The 18,272-nt window shown below is 41.7% G+C and overlaps 1 protein-coding gene across 3 annotated transcripts in view; it reads right to left on the bottom strand.

Moving 5' to 3' along the window:
* Window positions 1-17,426, bottom strand: part of BIN2 (bridging integrator 2) — a 61,182-nt gene extending 43,756 nt beyond the window's left edge. Inside the window, exons 1-5 of one of the 3 annotated variants that reach the window (XM_058171501.1) lie at window positions 17,275-17,426; window positions 4,983-5,063; window positions 4,189-4,243; window positions 2,871-2,965; window positions 1,544-1,639 (exon numbers count right to left, since the gene is read on the bottom strand). In XM_058171501.1, coding sequence (XP_058027484.1) covers window positions 1,544-1,639; window positions 2,871-2,965; window positions 4,189-4,243; window positions 4,983-5,063; window positions 17,275-17,388 — 441 coding nt within the window. In that variant the 5' untranslated portion in view covers window positions 17,389-17,426. Of the gene's footprint in view, window positions 1-138; window positions 323-1,543; window positions 1,640-2,870; window positions 2,966-4,188; window positions 4,244-4,982; window positions 5,064-17,274 lie in introns of those variants that run through there. The other 2 variants (XM_058171500.1, XM_058171498.1) reach the window with 2 other exon arrangements.
* Between the last annotated feature and the right edge of the window lie 846 nt (window positions 17,427-18,272).

Here is an 18,272-nt window from a genome sequence, read left to right as displayed (position 1 = left end):
TCTATCTGTTTTCTTTACAGATAGTGTCTCATTAGATAACCGATGGGATGGGAAAACAGAGGAGTCTTGCAGCTAAGATCCGATACCTGCTGACTTAACTTGGAAAATGTACCATTCTAGAATTTGGGCTTTCTGTACCTTTTACAGCAATGAGGAAAGCCTTCAGTTCTTTGTAGAGTTTTTGCCCTTCAATCTGGGGAGAAAAGAAAGGGAAATTGTACTTCCAGTACATTTCTGCATGTCATTTCTATCAGAATACTGTTCCTGGACTTCGGTCATTGCCAAGTCTGTAAACTTCAACTCCCAGAATGACCCATTCAGCATGGACAATGTTGAAAATTCTAGGAATTGAAGGCTATACATCTGGAAGCTGCCAAATTTGGGCAAGATTGCATTAGAGTTTTATAGGACTCCCCACCCACCCTGTTCTTACAATCCAGGAACTTACAGAGAAGAGGTCTGTGCCAGTAGTGGGTTTCAATTTGGCCACTATTGGTTTGCTCGTGGGTGCTTGCATGCTCATGCTTTCACGTAACACTTCTGCATATGCAGAAGCTTCTGCACATGCGCAGAGATGTCCGGGTGGTGGGCAGAGCCTCGCTGCCCGCTACCAGTTCACCTGATCCAGGGTGAACTGCTAGCAACCCTCTACTGGTCTGTGCCAAATATGTTTTACTGTATTACCATAAACTTAGCATCCCACATATTTATAGACAAAGCATCATCAGAATCTTTCACAGCAGTTTAGTTTCAGGTTGAGCTTATATAAAAACATTTTGAGAGTCTTAAACAAAACCTGGTACAGAGACATTTCAGATTCCGACGTGCCAAAAATGCAAGGTAAACTTGACCTAAGCATGTATATCCACCCTCCCTCCCCAAATTTCCAGAATGTAAGTTGTTCCCATGGTTCCGTCATACAACCTGCTGCTGCTGGAAATTATAGGCACTGTTCAAATTGTTCGTCTATTCTACTCTACTCTATTCCTCCAGCCAGCTTGGAATTTATATGGTCCAACATATCTGGAGGATATCAGGTTAGCAAAGAATTATAGTTCTTTACCTGCTTGACTTCTAAGCAATTTAGATATAAATACCACAGTAGAAATAAAGAGGCAGAAAATACTTAACAGGATATATAAGAAATATGCTGCCAGGATGGGAAGAAACTTTGCCATATTTTTTTTTAAAGTAATTTGTTTAATAAAAGAAAAAGAAATGCATGAGTGTGGATGTGCACATGCACGTGGAAATAAAAAGTGCCTGAACACACGTGCATACATTTAAAAAAGAAAAGAAAAGAAAGAAAGACAAAGACAAGATTCAAGAGAATCACTAATCTTGTGAGATTAGCGACATATTTTTCCCAAAAGAAGTTAGATGAAGATAATGCTCGAGTGAATTCTTCGCAAAAAAAAAAAGATCAAATTTTATACGTATACTATAAACATTTTAACAGGAAAAACTGAACTTCTTGGCATTGTATTTTATTCTAGACAGTGGATACCGCATCTACACACAAATCCAGAAGTACAATACATACTTTAATTTCATTAAACTGACTCAAGTAGTTGTCCATGGTCCTGATTGCTTGGTCTGCCAGCTTTTCCTCATAATCTTCCCATAGAAGATCGTTGCTCTGTGAGGAAAAGGAGACACTTTTCAAAATGCTATTGAAATAACCCCCATGCAGTTATTCTTTTCTCCCAGGAAGACCTAGAAGTCTACAGGGTCACTCTAAAAATAAAAGTAGAACTCTTTTATACAGAGACTAGGAATAAAGAAGAGGAATTGGGTTAGTTTCCTCCTGTAGATCATTTTATTCCATTGGGGCTTTTTTTTTTAATTGAGCAGCAGAACAAACAGTATTCAAAAGGAAGAGAAAAGAATGATTAGTGTCATTTAGAATGGAAATATCAGATATATCTTACATCCGTGGTGGCACGCAGAGCCATATCTGTGGGCACACAAGTGTTGCCCTAGCTCAGCTCCAGCATGCATGTGCGCACCAGCCAGCTGATTTTCAGGCCTTTTGGGCCCACTGGAAGTCAGCAAATGGGTCGTTTCCAGACTCCGGTGTGGGGAAGGCTGTTTTCATCCTCCCCAGGCTCCAGGAAACCCTCTGCAGCCTGGGGAGGGTGAAAAACGGGCTTACCATGCCCACCGTGCCATTGTGTGCCAAAAGTGGGGGGAGCGTGGGGGGGGTCATGTGCGCATGTGCGGGGCGGGCACATTGAATTATGGGTGTGGGCATGCGCATGCACGACCCTCCCTGCACTCCCCCCGCTTTTGGCACGCGACGGTAAAAAGGTTAGCCATCACTGCCCTACATATTTGCAAGGATATTCTAGAACAGAGGTCTCCAACCTTGGTCCCTTTAAGACTTTAAGCAAAGCTGGCTGAGGAACTCTGGGAGTTGAAGTCTACAAGTCTTAAAGGGACCAAGATTGGAGACCCCTGTTCTAGAATACTGGAAAATTAAGAATGGAGGTCTAAAAGGGCCGTGGTGGCTCAGGCTGTAAGATAGCCTGTTATTAAAACACAGCAGCCTGCAATTACTGCAGGCTCGAGTCCCACCAGGCCCAAGGTTGACTCAGCCTTCCATCCTTTATAAGGTAGGTAAAATGAGGACCCAGATTGTTGGGGGGGCAATAAGTTGACTTTGTAAATATACAAATAGAATGAGACTATTGCCTTACACACTGTAAGCCGCCCTGAGTCTTCGGAGAAGGGCGGGATATAAATGTAAATTAAAAAAAAAAAAGTTCTGAGAGCTGGTTTCTTGTAATAGTTACAACTAGGAACTAGTAGGAAGTCCAATGTTTCAATTTAAAAAGTCAGCCCTGATATCTGGAATATATCATAATTACCTGAACTATGGCCTTCAATTCTTCATATCCATTCCATTCATCACAGTAAATTTCTTGCAGCGTTTCAGACACTTTCTTGGAACTTTCATGCATTCCTAGTAAAGTCAATATAAATGATCACAAAAATCACTCTCAATCTAAAGTCAGCATGTTCTACTGATCAGTGGCTGTATTTGCATATTACAGTAAACCATGTTTTAACCAAGGTTTGCTAAATACTCACAACTGAATAGGTTCACCCACTATGTTAAACCACAAACAACGGTTTACAAACTCAACTCAACTAGCAAACTAATGTATTTCAGTGACTATTAGGCTAGAATATTTTACCCAATGGGTTAGCTTTCTGGGAGAATGTGATTTCTCATTGTTATGGGAGATTCTATACAAGTAGTCTTCGACTTACGATTACAATTGGAAGCAGAATTTCTGTTGCTAAGCAAGGTGGTTGTTAAATGAGACATGTCCAACAGCAGCGAATGACTGCCGTTGTGAAGCGAATCACACAATTGTTACGTAAGTCTGGCTTCCCACATTGACTTTGCTGGTTGGAAGTTAGCTGGGAATCTAAATGGTGATCACATGGCCTGGGGATGCTGCAACCTGTTGCAAATACACGCTGTGGCAAAAAGGTTCACCCACTATGTTAAACCACAGTTTACAAACTCGATTGTCTGGGTTCATACAACATACTAACTAAATTTTTAAAAAGCTTTCTTATGGTGTAGCATGATATATGAACTGGGGAAATGAGGAGAAATCTTCACTCATTAATGACCTTGGTTTAAAATCAAGTTGCTGGAACCTCAGCTCTTTGGTGAAATTTGTGATTACATGATGAATGTAATCTCCCTATTAGATGTGATTAAAATATATGAAAACTGCATTCTGAGGCAACAAGTGCAGCTTCCTAACTTCCTAAACTCCCCATCCTGTATTTGTGAAGAGATCTACTTGACAGATAAATGTACATACATTGGAATTAAAAAGGTTCTCTCATCCTCATTAGTGGCAGACCACATGAAACCGTATCAGTAATGAAACTTCCTGGGTCATTTCCTTACAAGGGTTTTGTGTAAGAATTAAGGGTCAAAGTGACATATATGCCGCCAAGAAGCATCTTGACTGAAGGAAATAATTTTTAATGGCCTTAAAAAGGGCTCAGAGATAAGAGGCAGATTCTATCTGTTTTCTTTACAGATAGTGTCTCATTAGATAACCGATGGGATGGGAAAACAGAGGAGTCTTGCAGCTAAGATCCGATACCTGCTGACTTAACTTGGAAAATGTACCATTCTAGAATTTGGGCTTTCTGTACCTTTTACAGCAATGAGGAAAGCCTTCAGTTCTTTGTAGAGTTTTTGCCCTTCAATCTGGGGAGAAAAGAAAGGGAAATTGTACTTCCAGTACATTTCTGCATGTCATTTCTATCAGAATACTGTTCCTGGACTTCGGTCATTGCCAAGTCTGTAAACTTCAACTCCCAGAATGACCCATTCAGCATGGACAATGTTGAAAATTCTAGGAATTGAAGGCTATACATCTGGAAGCTGCCAAATTTGGGCAAGATTGCATTAGAGTTTTTATAGGACTCCCCACCCACCCTGTTCTTACAATCCAGGAACTTACAGAGAAGAGGTCTGTGCCAGTAGTGGGTTTCAATTTCGGCCACTATTGGTTTGCTCGTGGGTGCTTGCATGCTCATGCTTTCACGTAACACTTCTGCATATGCGCAGAAGTTTCTGCACATGCGCAGAGATGTCCGGGTGGTGGGCGGAGCCTCCCGCTGCCCCCGCTACCAGTTCACCTGATCCAGGGTGAACTGCTAGCAACCCTCTACTGGTCTGTGCCAAATATGTTTTACTGTATTACCATAAACTTAGCATCCCACATATTTATAGACAAAGCATCATCAGAATCTTTCACAGCAGTTTAGTTTCAGGTTGAGCTTATATAAAAACATTTTGAGAGTCTTAAACAAAACCTGGTACAGAGACATTTCAGATTCTGACGTGCCAAAAATGCAAGGTAAACTTGACCTAAGCATGTATATCCACCCTCCCTCCCCAAATTTCCAGAATGCAAGTTGTTCCCATGGTTCCGTCATACAACCTGCTGCTGCTGGAAATTATAGGCACTTTGTTCAAATTGTTCGTCTTTTGTTTCCACGGTTTTCCCCAGTTTCTGCAGAACCTATGAAAGAGACAGAGAAAGAAAAGAGAATTGCAGCAGTTATTGTACACCTTGTCCTTCACCTGTCCAATGAATTGACCACAGCCTTATTTTTATCTATGGAGTGAGTGGTGCATTTGTTTCCATTAATGGCACTGCATTGAAAGAATTGTGCCAAGTTCTGCTTCTAGCAGAAAGCCCCCACAGTCATTAGTCTTTCCATGAGAAAGGGTGAAGTAATACCTGCTGTCCCACACATCTCGGTAATCAGGCAGATAAACATATATGGATTCTCCACTAACTTTAAACTAGTGGTGAAATCTGAACGGGTTTATTACCGGTTTGCTGGCTGCGCATGCGCAATGCGCACCATGCATGCACAATGCACACCATGCACCAAATGTGAGGTGCACGCACGTGTGTGCAGTGCACGCCAAAAGGAGGCATGGGGTAAGTAGAAGTGTGATCAGCTGTGGCGCGCGATCTTTTTTTTTTTACTTTTAAAAACATTTTTTTTTACAACCTATTTGGGTTGTTAAAAAATGCTTTTTAAAAGAAAAAAAAAAGGTTCTGATTCAGTCAGTGCGGCTCAGCTGTGATCATTAGAGCCTTTTTTTAACCTTTTAAAAGCATTTTTTACAACCTATTTTGGGCGGGAAAAGCAAGAGAGCTGGAAAGAAGCGGCAAGTGGGCAGGTGGGCAAGCAGGCAATTGGGTGGACATGGGTGGGGGGGGGCAGGGATTTTTGCTACCAGTTCTCCGAACCACCTGCCGCCATCACTAACCGGATCGGCTGATCCGGTCTGAACCGGAAGCATTCCACCCCTGCTTTAAACCCAATAGGAATCCTATATAGGTCCTCCAAATTTTCCATGTGATGGCAGTCTCTTTCTTAAGGGCACTAAAATTGAGCCAAGAAACCCCAGCTGACCAGGAGAGGGCAGCAAAGAGATATAGAAGCTGCCAACTCTGTCACCAGAGTTGGCAGCTTCTATGGTACCTCTAGAAATTTTTTAGAAATCATTTGCAACCCACTCTACTCTTTTGCATACATGTATTTTCCATGCAAAATGAAGTTCGCCCCCCATTACAGCTGTGTGATGAAGCTTGCTAGAATAACCACATGATGCCCATCTGTCAGTTCCCATGAATTGCCTACATGACTTCAGCACTATTCCTTTTTTTAGATATTTGTACCACATGGAGGATATGATAAGAAGCATGGAATGAGTAGGCACAGCCCTGCCTTCTCTTGGTTTGTCCATGTAACCTTTTTTATACTGTATTCAAATTACTAACCAAAAAAGAGATTCACGCCACTTTTTTTAAAAAAAGTAAAATGAACTGATCCTTGATATTAAATATATGGATAGGCCTATCAAATCCAAAGAGTGTAATCCCAGGTATATTTAACTGGGATATTATCATCTAGCAATAATACAAAATTGCAGGGTTTTTTTTAATCTACCAAAAGCTTAACTCTTGTTTACATAAAAGGGGAGTGCTAGGAGATAATCACTAGATGACAATACAAAGAATTTCTGTAACTTTTCGTGGCTATCTTTTAGTCATCTGGATTTTTGCAGCCCGGATCTGATAATCTTAAACTAGACACTATCTTGACATACGAATAAGAAACGACAAGCATCTCTCTATATCAAATAACTCCAAGCCACTGTGGTTTCTACATGCAGTTGCAGATTTCAGAGCAGGGGTGAAATCCAAAATTTTTCCCTATCGGTTCTGTGGTGTAGCTTGGTCGGCATAGCAGGGGAAGGATACTGCAAAATCCCCATTCCCTTCCCACTCCTGGGGGAAGGATATTGCAAAATCTCCATTCCCACCCCACTCTGGGGCCAGCCAGAGGTGGTATTTGCCGGTTCTCCAAACTATTCAAAATTTCCGCTACCGGTTCTCCAGAACCTGTCAGAACCTGCTGGATTTCACCCCTGTTGCAGAGGCAACAGCACTGCTATTGTTTACAAAAGATTTCTCTCTAAAAGTTTGGGGATTATATTACCCACAATTTCCAGGAGTGACAAAAAGCACCAGCCTGAGGAAGGTCGTTTGTATAATTGCATTTCCTGAAATTAGGCTCTTCTGAGACATTGGGATCCTTTGGTTGGACCATACATTCTTCCAGAATCTTTCCAAAAGGAGCATGCTGAGAGGATGAGGAAATATGACAGAGCATAAGATTTGCTTACAGAAGATTCCAGTTTCAATATCTGGCATCTCTGGAGCAGACAAAGAAATATGATCTTTACTGGCATAATTCATCGTTCCATCGTTAAGTAACCCTACTATTTTGGCTAAATTCAGTCCTGGGGGGAAACTCCATGCAGTCACTCATCCAGTCCTCCTACTCAGCATAAACCACTCTGAAACAGAAGAATAAGGAAAACCCCTATCATCCTCCTTGAGGTTTTAGTGTTCTGCCTTGATGGACTTCTTCAGGCCACTGTCGTTTTTAATGCAAGAGATACCAGTAAATGGTCCTTTGTAGTCATTGACAAAGTGAAATACATCAGGAGAAATAATAATAATAATAACAGAGTTGGAAGGGACCTTGGAGGTCTTCTAGTCCAACCCCCTGCCCAGGCAGGAAACCCTACACCACTTCAAACAAATGGTTATCCAACATTTTCTTAAAAATTTCCAGTGTTGGAGCATTCACAATTTCTGCAGGCAAGTTGTTCCACTTATTAGTTGTTCTAACTGTCTGGAAATTTCTCCTTAGTTCTAAGTTGTTCAGTTTGGAAAAGCCACACACCTCTAAAGCAACTAATTTTAGAGGTAATGTTGAAAGTGGTTTCCAGTTCCCATTTCTTGTTGCACAAGAAGAGTTCAGTGAGTAAACTTCATGAGACATTTCATGGTGATTGGACGCTGTTCTCCAAAACAAGGTTTGGTCCATCCAGTGGAGAAACAATCATTCTCTGCAGTCAGGGCTCGCATTTTGCAGAACATTGTTACTGTTTAATGGCTAAATAGTTTTATGTGCCCCAATCCAACAAGTTTTGGCGTGCTGCCTATGATATATAGTCACATATCCAGAAAAATACATTCTGTGACCTATGCTGTATCATGCTGTGCACAACGTTTTACTTACATATACAAATAAGAAACTGCCCTAATGACCTATTTCAACACAGACACTGTTAGATGCAAATATAGCTCATGATTGCACTGAGAACTTGGACAGCACACCAAGACAAAGAGAGCAGATTTGACAGGTCCCAAACAAAAATGACACTTGGAGATTCTTCCAAACTGAGATTTCTATTTACTTTAGTCATTAAACATGAAACTCAGTCAACTGAACATTCAAAAATGCATCACAAATACCATTGACTGGTGCTAATGGTTGATACGGGTTGCTGCCAGAGTCCTAGGTATCAACAACGTACCTTCTTAAGATGTACGATGTTCCAAGTAGCACAGTTTTTTGCAGTTCCGCTGTTATTGCAGGAAGCTGAAATTTGTTGATGTATCTTATAAAATTCTTGGACATGGTACCAAGTACCCCGATGTCAATAAATTGTACATTTCGGTTTTCGACAACTGTGACATCTGGTGTGTTGTGTTCCAAGTGACGATCCGTCTGTATTCAAAAGTCCCACAAGATCTTCACCTCCTCATTTTCTATAACTTTTTCCACTTTATGTTCCCATGACTTTTTGGAAAAAGGTAAGTTGTATTTTTTACATAGCGACCAGTGGATTAATTTAGCAACTCGGTTGTGTCTAGCTGTGTAATCAGTTTGTGTGATTTTGCTGCATTCACATATTAAATGGGAAACAATTTTGACTTTGTTTTTGCAAAGTCAGCAGTTTGGATTGTCGGTGGATTTTTGTATCTTTGCTTTCATGGCATTAGTTTGTAGTGCTTGTTCTTGAGCAGCAAGTATTAAACCTTCGGTTTCTTTCTTGGTGGTTCCCATCTTAAGCCATGCCCATGTAAAGTTGTCATCACATTTTCCTTCAATGTTTTTCAAGTGCTGTCCATGCAAAGCTTTGGTTTTCCATCTGTTTTTCCTTATATTCTGCCTTTGTTTCTGCTGTTTTTATAATGTGCTATTATTATTATTATTATTATCATCATCATCACACATATAGAAAAAAACTTGCCAAACTGAGCACTCTACTGTCTTTGCCTCTATAATATATCTGTGAACGAAGGGGCTGTCTTCACCCTCGCTCTCTCATGCATGATATCTGGGCTGAGTTGCCTCTTACTCCTCTGGAATGCACTCCAACATGATCATTTCATCTTGTTACTACATTCTACCACATACAGATAGTTCTCGACTTATAACAGTTCATTTAGTGATCGTTCAAAATTACAACAGCACTCAAAAAAGTAAGCTATGACTGATTTACACCCTTACGACCACTGCAATGTTCCCATTGTCACGTAATCAAAATTCAGACACTTGGCAACTGATTACGAGACTGCCTGCTGTTACCTTATGCCTCCCACCGACCCGTACGCTCTCACAGAGAGGGTCTCCTCAGGGTGCCGTCCGCCAAACAGTGTCGGCTGGCGGCCCCCAGGAGTAGGGCCTTCTCTGTGGGGGCACCGACGCTCTGGAATGAACTTCCCCCTGGCCTACGTCAAGTGCCTGATCTTCGGACCTTCCGTCGTGAGCTAAAAACACACCTATTTATTCAAGCGGGACTGGCATAATAGTGTTAAATTTTAATTTGGGATGTTATTAATATTTCTAAAATTTTAAAACTAAATTTTAATTATCAGCCTTGTTGTAATTTGCTAGGTTTTAAATGTTTTAATTGTATATATTTCGTGTTTTATCTTGGCTGTACACCGCCCTGAGTCCTTCGGGAGAAGGGCGGTATAAAAATTTAATAAAATAAATAAATAAATAAATTCATATTTATGACAGGTTGCAGTGTCCCGGGGTTATGTGATCCCCTTTTGCGACTGCCTGACAAGCAGTTCATTTAACAACTCTGTTACTACCTTAACCGCTGCAGCGATTCACTTAACAACTGTGGCAAGAAAGGTCATAAAATGGGGAACATGTCACTGAGGAACTTTCTTGCTTAGCAGCAGAAATTCTGGCCTCAGTTGTGGTTGCCAGTTGAGCACTACTGGTACTTTTTGCAAACCCATTCCACCCCATTCCTCTAATTAAAAGACTGCAGTGTTTGATGGCACTGATCATTTCTCTGTCTTGCAAAAGTTGATAAGGTGAGAGGTAGAACAGTTTCACAGCATCCTATGTGTGCAAGTATTATTATTATTTTTTGCTTGCATCTAATGAGGGCTTGGATGGAATACTTACTTTTTGTAGCAATAAGGGAGAAAAAAAAGGAAAGGTATGGTTGTTGTTTTTTAGCTTGAGCACAGCAGGGCCTACACCCTAAGTTGATGACACACCCTGCATTCTGGAACATTCTTCTTGTGGTTTCCTTCACTCCCATTACCATCTGATACTATTAATACACTTACCCAGAAAAGCAACAAAAATGCATTTTACTACTATAAAAGGACTTCCTTCAGTATCTATCAGGACCAGCAGAACGTTTCGGAGGAGATTAAAGTCAGTCCAGGCATTAATTATGAAAACATGTTTTAAGAATGTGCTGCTTTCAGGATTTGGCCTCAGGCTCAGCAGACAAATGAAAATCTATTCAGTAGAACATTCTGGTAAGCATAATTATGATATCTGGACAAACCCAGACAGACAATAGTTAACAGTAGAAGACTTGCTGTATTGTTTTGCTGTGGTTATCTGAATTTTTGTAGCCCTTAAATGAAAGCTCTACAGCAGCCAAATGCTCAAAAGGAAAATGTGGCTTCCTCTGTTCATTGTCCTGAGCATCTGATTTTCAGTAGTACAGTATATTGTTTCTGAACATGACTGAGGTTTCATGATGCTAACCTGACCAATAATGAGTGGTTAAACTGGTGACACAGGCTTCTTAAACTTCAGTTTCTCTCAGTTGTCAAAGCCCATAGCAAAGGACCGTGGGAACTGTAGTTCAAAATGTTTTGCATAGCTTAGGGCTACCAGTTCCATTAAGGCAAAGCAATAAAACATGGAGTCTGTAAAGACCTGCAGCGGTGAAATCCAGCAGGTTCTGGAGAACTAATAGTGGAAATTTTGAGCAGTTTGGAGAACCGGTAGTGGAAATTTTGAGTAGTTCGGAGAACTGGCAAATACCACCTCTGGCTGGCCCCAGATTGGGGTGGGAATGGAGATTTTGCAATATCCTTCCCCTGGAGCGGGGAGGGAATGGAGATTTTGCAGTATCCTTCCCCTGCCATGCCTACCAAGCCACACCACACCACGCCCACCAAGCCACGCCCGCAGAATCGGTAGTAAAAAAAATTGGATTTCACCACTGCTGCCCACTATAGAGTCAGAATCACCTATCAGATGTTGCTGTACTGAAGTAGCTCCTCTGAGGAATATTCAGTTTGCCTAATGGAGTAATTTGTGATTAACTAAACTAGCATGTCATCCAAATCCAGTCTCAAGGGAGGGAAACTTTATTCTATAAATATGGTAACGAAACATTGTGCTAACTAAGCTGTCCTTCCCTGTTTGGGTGGTACCCAGCAATTATCCTCAGTAGTTGAGTGAGGAGGCCTCTTCTCAACTATTTGCAACAACTGATTATGGTACATCCATTGTAGTAGAATACAGAAATATGGCAAGAATGCTATTAAGAAGAGTGATGGAGGAGCCACCCAAACATATTCCCCATAAAAATCCACCACAACATCAGCAGCAACAAAAGCTGTATGTTCTCATTCCATTAACATGTTGTTCTCATTCCAATAATAAAAGCAGCTTGTAAGATGAAAGCGATAGTTAGAAATCAGATAAAAACACAAATTAATTCACAAGTCCTCCAGAGTCATTGGGTGTTGGGCAGTATGTAAATTTAGTACATAAAATAAAATGCTCATCTTATAAACTACATCTTCAATATCGAAGACAGGGATGGTTTCAGCCTCCTTAAGGCATTTCTACAACTCTCCAGCTCTGGGAGAGGTGGGTTTCAGCAGGTTCTGACCAGTTCTGGAGAACTGGTAGTGGAAATTTTGAGTAGTTTGGAGAACCGGTAGTAAAAATTCTGTCTGACGCCGCCCCCATCTATTTTCTGCCTCCCAAGTCCCAGCTGATCGGGAAGAAATGGGTATTTTGCAGTAACCTTCCTCTAGATTAGGATAGGAATGGAGATTTTACAGTATCTTTCCCCTGCCACACCCACCAAGCCATGCCTACCAAGCCACACCACACCACGCCCACCAAGCCACGCCCGCAGAATCGGTAGTAAAAAAAATTGGATTTCACCACTGCTGCCCACTATAGAGTCAGAATAACCTATCAGATGTTGCTGTACTGAAGTAGCTCCTCTGAGGAATATTCAGTTTGCCTAATGGAGTAATTTGTGATTAACTAAACTAGCATGTCATTCAAATCCAGTCTCAAGGAGGAAACTTTATTCTATAAATATGGTAAGGAAACATTGTGCTAACTAAGCTGTCCTTCCCTGTTTGGGTGGTACCCAGCAATTATCCTCAGTAGTTGAGTGAGGAGGCCTCTTCTCAACTATTTGCAAGAACTGATTATGGTACATCCATTGTAGTAGAATTCAGAAATATGGCAAGAATGCTATTAAGAAGAGTGATGGAGGAGCCACCCAAACATATTCCCCATAAAAATCCACCACAACATCAGCAGCAACAAAAGCTGTATGTTCTCATTCCATTAACATGTTGTTCTCATTCCAATAATAAAAGCAGCTTGTAAGATGAAAGCGATAGTTAGAAATCAGATAAAAACACAAATTAATTCACAAGTCCTCCAGAGTCATTGGGTGTTGGGCAGTATGTAAATTTAGTACATAAAATAAAATGCTCATCCTATAAACTACATCTTCAGTATCGAAGACAGGGATGGTTTCAGCCTCCTTAAGGCATTTCTACAACTCTCCAGCTCTGGGAGAGGTGGGTTTCAGCAGGTTCTGAAACCTGACCAGTTCCGGAGAACCAGTAGAGGAAATTTTGAGTAGTTCGGAGAACCAGTAGTAAAAATCCTGACTGGCCCCGCCCCCATCTATTCTCTGCCTCCCAAGTCCCAGCTGATCGGGAGGAAATGGGGATTTTGCAGTAACCTTCCTCTAGATTGGGGAGGGAATGGAGATTTTACAGTATCCTTCCCCTACCACACCCACCATGCCACGCCCACCAAGCCACGCCATGCCACGCCCACCAAGCCACACCCACAGAACCGGTAGTAAAAAAATTTGAAACCCATCACTGATCTCTGGAGAGAATGTCTAAGAATTCCCTTTTGCTATTCTTTTGATGCCCAAATGAAGACTTCATTCTGCTGGGGTTGTTGTACTATAGACTTTTGCTGTAAATGGCGGCCAAAAGTGAGGCTACCCAATACCTCTTTGCTGCCATCTGGTGGGTGGATAGATTTTTTGCAACCGAGGTTGCAAAATCTTAAAGAGTCTCTCAGGCCTTTAAGGTTGAATTTCTGAAATGTTTCGCAACACATTCTTTTACCTTAAAGCATTGTAAAAGTTAGACTTCTGACTAAATACTGCAGAAAGAAAGTTTTCTCCTAAAGCCCTGATGGCGAACCTATGGCACGCGTGCCACAGATGGTACGTGGAGCCATATCTGTGGCCACGCAAGGGTTGTCCTAGCTCAGCTCCAGCACGCATACACGTGCCAGCCAGCTGATTTTTGGGTCTTCCAGGCCCACTGGAAGTCGGGAAATGGGCCGTTTCTGGCCTCCAAAGGGTCTTGGGGGGTGGGAGAGGCCGTTTTTGCCCTCCCCTAGCTCCAAGAAAGCCTCTAGAGCCTGGGGAGGGCAAAAAATGGGCCTACTGGGCCCACTGGTAACCTTTTTGCTGTTGCGTGCCAAAAGCGTGGGGAGCGTGGGGGGTTACACGTGCATGTGTGTGGGAGGTGGGGCGGCATTAAATTATAGGTATGGGCACGCCCGTGCACCCCCCCCCCCCCCCCGCTCCTCCTGCTTTTGGCATGCAACGGCAAAAAGGTTAGCCATCGCTGCCCTAAAGTATCAGCCAGTCAGCTGAAAGTGTCACAACATTTCTTAGTTTTCTACTCTGCCTCTCCTCCTTGCCCCCATCAGACAATATGCACTGATCCTGAGCACCATTAATTCTTTTTGGATTATTCTATTTTCTGTGAGGCTTGGGGTTTCCTCTCCCTCCCCCCCCCACAAAAAACCTTGAACATTCCATCTTGCACGTGGGTGATGCTTTTTTTTTTTAGTTATACATACCCTGCTGTAAATTTAGTAAATTAAATAAAAAGTTCATTGTATAAATTAAATGGGGATGACACAGGCAGATATACTACCTATATCTGCCTAAAAGGGCCGCAGTGTGGCTCAGGCTGTAAGATAGCCTGTTATTAAAAACACAGCAGCCTGCAATTACTGCAGGCTCAAATCCCACCAGCCCCAAGGTTGACTCAGCCTTCCATCCTTTATAAGGTAGGTAAAATGAGGACCCAGATTGTTGGGGGGGCAATAAGTTGACTTTGTAAATATATACAAATAGAATGAGACTATTGCCTTACACACTGTAAGCCGCCCTGAGTCTTCGGAGAAGGGCGGGATATAAATGTAAAAAAAAAAAAATATCATATGCGTATATGTATACATTCTCAAGAACGAAGCTGTCAAGATATTTCAAATTAAAGAAAAGTTAGCATTGCAAGGCTGGATGCCAACCAGTGGCAGAAAGGGAATATAGATAAGGAATCAGGGAACGGAGAATAGAGCTATTAAACTGAATTTCAGGTTGATGACATAGATTACATAGGAAACTTACCTTCTGTTACACCAAGAAAGCATGATCAAACTGCAAAGAAAGACATCCAGGCTAAAATCAGGGGGAACCTTCTTGACTATACTAAGTAGCAGCCGGTGGAACAGGCTGCTAGCTGAAGCAGTCAGTTCATCACTAGGGGTTTTCACCCCATGGCTGGATGATCAGAGGGGCTTTAGTACAGGGGTCTCCAACCTTGTCAACTTTAAGCCTGGCAGAGTGCTCAGGCTGCCACAGGTGCCCCCGACACAACTGACGTCAAGCTGGCCATGTCTCCTGCCCCCCATCCAGATCAAACACAACCCTGAGGTGGCCCTCAATGAAATCGAGTTTGACACCCCTGCCCTAGATAGAACCTCTGCCAGAGGAGGGCCTGTTCATGGGGAACGCTCAGCCTGCTTTAGATCAAGGTTTTCCAGGAAAAGATCACTATCTGCTTGATAGAATGACATCTGCTAAATCTCCGAGGGTGGGGAAATACAGGTAGCGCTTTATTTACAACCTTTTGAATAGTGACCGTTCAAAGTCAGGCTGAAAAAAAGCGATTATGGCTATTTTTCACACTTATGACCACAGCAGCATCCCTGTGGTCGTGGTCATATGATCAAATTCGAATGCTTGCCAACTGACACTGCAAGCGACAGTTGCAGTGTCCCAGGGTTGCATAATCACCTTTTGCAAACTTCTCAGGAGCAAAGTCAACGGGGAGATCAAATTCACTTAACAACCGTGTTATTAACATAACAAGTGCAATGGTTCACCCAACAAAGGTGGCAAGAAAGTTTGGAAAATGGGGAAAAACTCATTTAACAAATGTCTCGTTTAGCAACAGAAATAATAATAATAATAATAATAATAATAATAATAATAATAATAATAATAATAATGATAATGATAATAATAATAATAATAATAATAATAAGTAGTAGTAGTAGTAGTAGTAGTAGTAGTAGTAGTAGTGGTAGTAGTAACAGAGTTGGAAGGGACCTTGGAGGTCTTCTAGTCCAACCCCCTGCCCAGGCAGGAAACCCTACACCATTTCAGACAAATGGCTATCCAACATTTTCTTAAAAATTTCCAGTGTTGGAGCATTCATAACTTCTGCAGGCAAGTCATTCCACTTATTAATTGTTCTAACTGTCAGGAAATTTCTCCTTAGTTCCAAGTTGCTTCTTTCTTTGATCAGTTTCCACCCATTGCTTCTTGTTCTACCCTCAGGTGCTTTGATGAACAGTCTGACTCCCTCTTCTTTGTGGCAGCCCCTGAGATATTGGAACACTGCTATCATGTCTCCCCTAGTCCTTCTTTTTATTAAACTAGACATACCAAGTTCCTGCAACTGTTCTTCATATATTTTAGCCTCCAGTCCCCTAATCACCTTTGTTGCTCTTCTCTGCACTCTTTCCAGAGTCTCAACATCCTTTTTACAATCGTGGCAACCAAAACTGAATGCAATATTCCAAGTGTGGCCTTACCAAGGCATTATAAAGGGGTATTAACATTTCACATGATCTTGATTCTATCCCTCTGTTTATGCAGCCCAGAACTGTGTTGGCTTTTTTAACAGCTGCTGCACACTGCTGGCTCATATCTAAATGGTTATCCACTAGGACTCCAAGATCCCTCTCACAGTTACTACTATTGAATAAGGTACCACATATACGGTACCTGTGCTTTTTTTTTTTTTTTTGCCTAAATGCAGAACCTTACTTTAAATGATGGGCTCAGTTGTGGTCGTAAGTCGAGAACTACTTGTAGTGATTTGAGTAGTTTAACTCCTCAGCATAACTGGGCTAATCCTTCTGTAGGTTAATTCGGATATGAAAATTACCCCGCCTCCCCGACGCCCAGCCCTTATACAGTCATAACTACAGAGGTGGTTTCGATTCTTTGTTCCAGATATATAGGAGAAAAATATATTCTTTAACTGGGATGTTATTGAAAGAAAGAGAGCAAAAGTTTTAGGGTCGTTAAGGGATAAGTGATAAATTGTGATGATTAGGATCTTATATTAGGATGGGGTGGGTGGAGAAAATCCATTTTCTTCAGTTTCTCATTCAGCCCTGGACTTTTATTGAATGTTTTTTTTTTGACCCAGTCATTGCTTCTCAGCCCAGCCTACAAGATTTACAAGATTATTGCTGGGATAAAATTGGAGTTTGCTGGTACGATATGTATACCAGCTTGTTCCAGTATGTGAAAAATAATCAGAACAATATGAGAAATGTCCAGAAAGCAAAAATGAACAATAACCCAACTTCCCTTTCAACTTTATCTAACCTCTCATTTTGGTGGGACAGTTCAGGAGAATCCACAAAGACAATATCATTTTCAGGTCATAATAAAACTAGTAACGTGAAAAAATATTTCAAGATAAATACCTTTTCTTGGGCTCGGCTGAGCTGCTTTTGAACCCGCTTAGCAAACAAGCCGGCACCTCCTGTTTTGCCTTCTGCCATGGCTGTGTCTTGCTGTGCAACTTCTGTTTTCAGCATCAGCTTTATTTGTGGTTTAATTTTTTTCCCCCCCTTTAAGGAAGGAAGTCAAGACGCGTTCGAGAGCACTAGGCTGGGCTCTGCCTCACCATTGGTTTGAGGCAAATTTGCTTCCTCTGCTGGCTTCTGGGTAAACGAAGTTTCTCTCACAGACAATGTAAGGTGGAAAGTCATTCTTGTACGTGTCAGGCCAGAAAAATCTTAGTGAACAAAACTTTAATTAAGGTCAAAACCCAGCAGCGGGTAAATAGAAAACAAAAAGTGCAATAGCTGTATTGAGGCCACGTGTAAACGAATTCATAGATCGCCTGATATCATGACAAAAAAACTAAACACTGACTGTTGTCTCATCTTAGGCCTTATCTATTGTTGAATATGGTGTGTGGAAAAACTGCTGCCTGGCTATTTAAGTAGCACCCTTCCTCATCTTCTAGGTGGCCTGGACATTTTTATTTTTATGGTAGTCCTTGCATGTGAAGCCACTGACTCCATGGATGTCGTCAACTGTACTCACATTGATTGAGAGCAGCTCAGAGTTGGTTATAAGATAGCCAACTGTTATAGCTCTCTGGCAGCTAAATTCATGCTCGCTTTTGTGGTTTTTTCATTTGCTGTGATAGCGCAGTGGTTAGAATGCAGTACTGCAGGCTACTTCTGCTGACTCTTGGCTGCCAGCAGTTCGGCAGTTCGAATCTCATCGGGCTCAAGGTTGACTCAGCCTTCCCTCCTTCCGAGGTTGGTAAAATGAGAACCCAGATTGTGGGGGGCAATGTGCTGACTCTGTAAACCACTTAGAGAGGGCTGTAAAGCACTGTGAAGCGGTATATAAGTCTAAGTGCTATTGCTATTTAATGTATTTTATTCCTTCTAAGAATGGACTTAGG

This window comes from Ahaetulla prasina, chromosome 2 (genome assembly GCF_028640845.1).
Source record: "Ahaetulla prasina isolate Xishuangbanna chromosome 2, ASM2864084v1, whole genome shotgun sequence".
NCBI lineage: Eukaryota > Metazoa > Chordata > Lepidosauria > Squamata > Colubridae > Ahaetulla > Ahaetulla prasina.
Note: the sequence above shows the minus strand (reverse complement) of the source record. Positions and strands in the feature narration are given on the sequence as shown.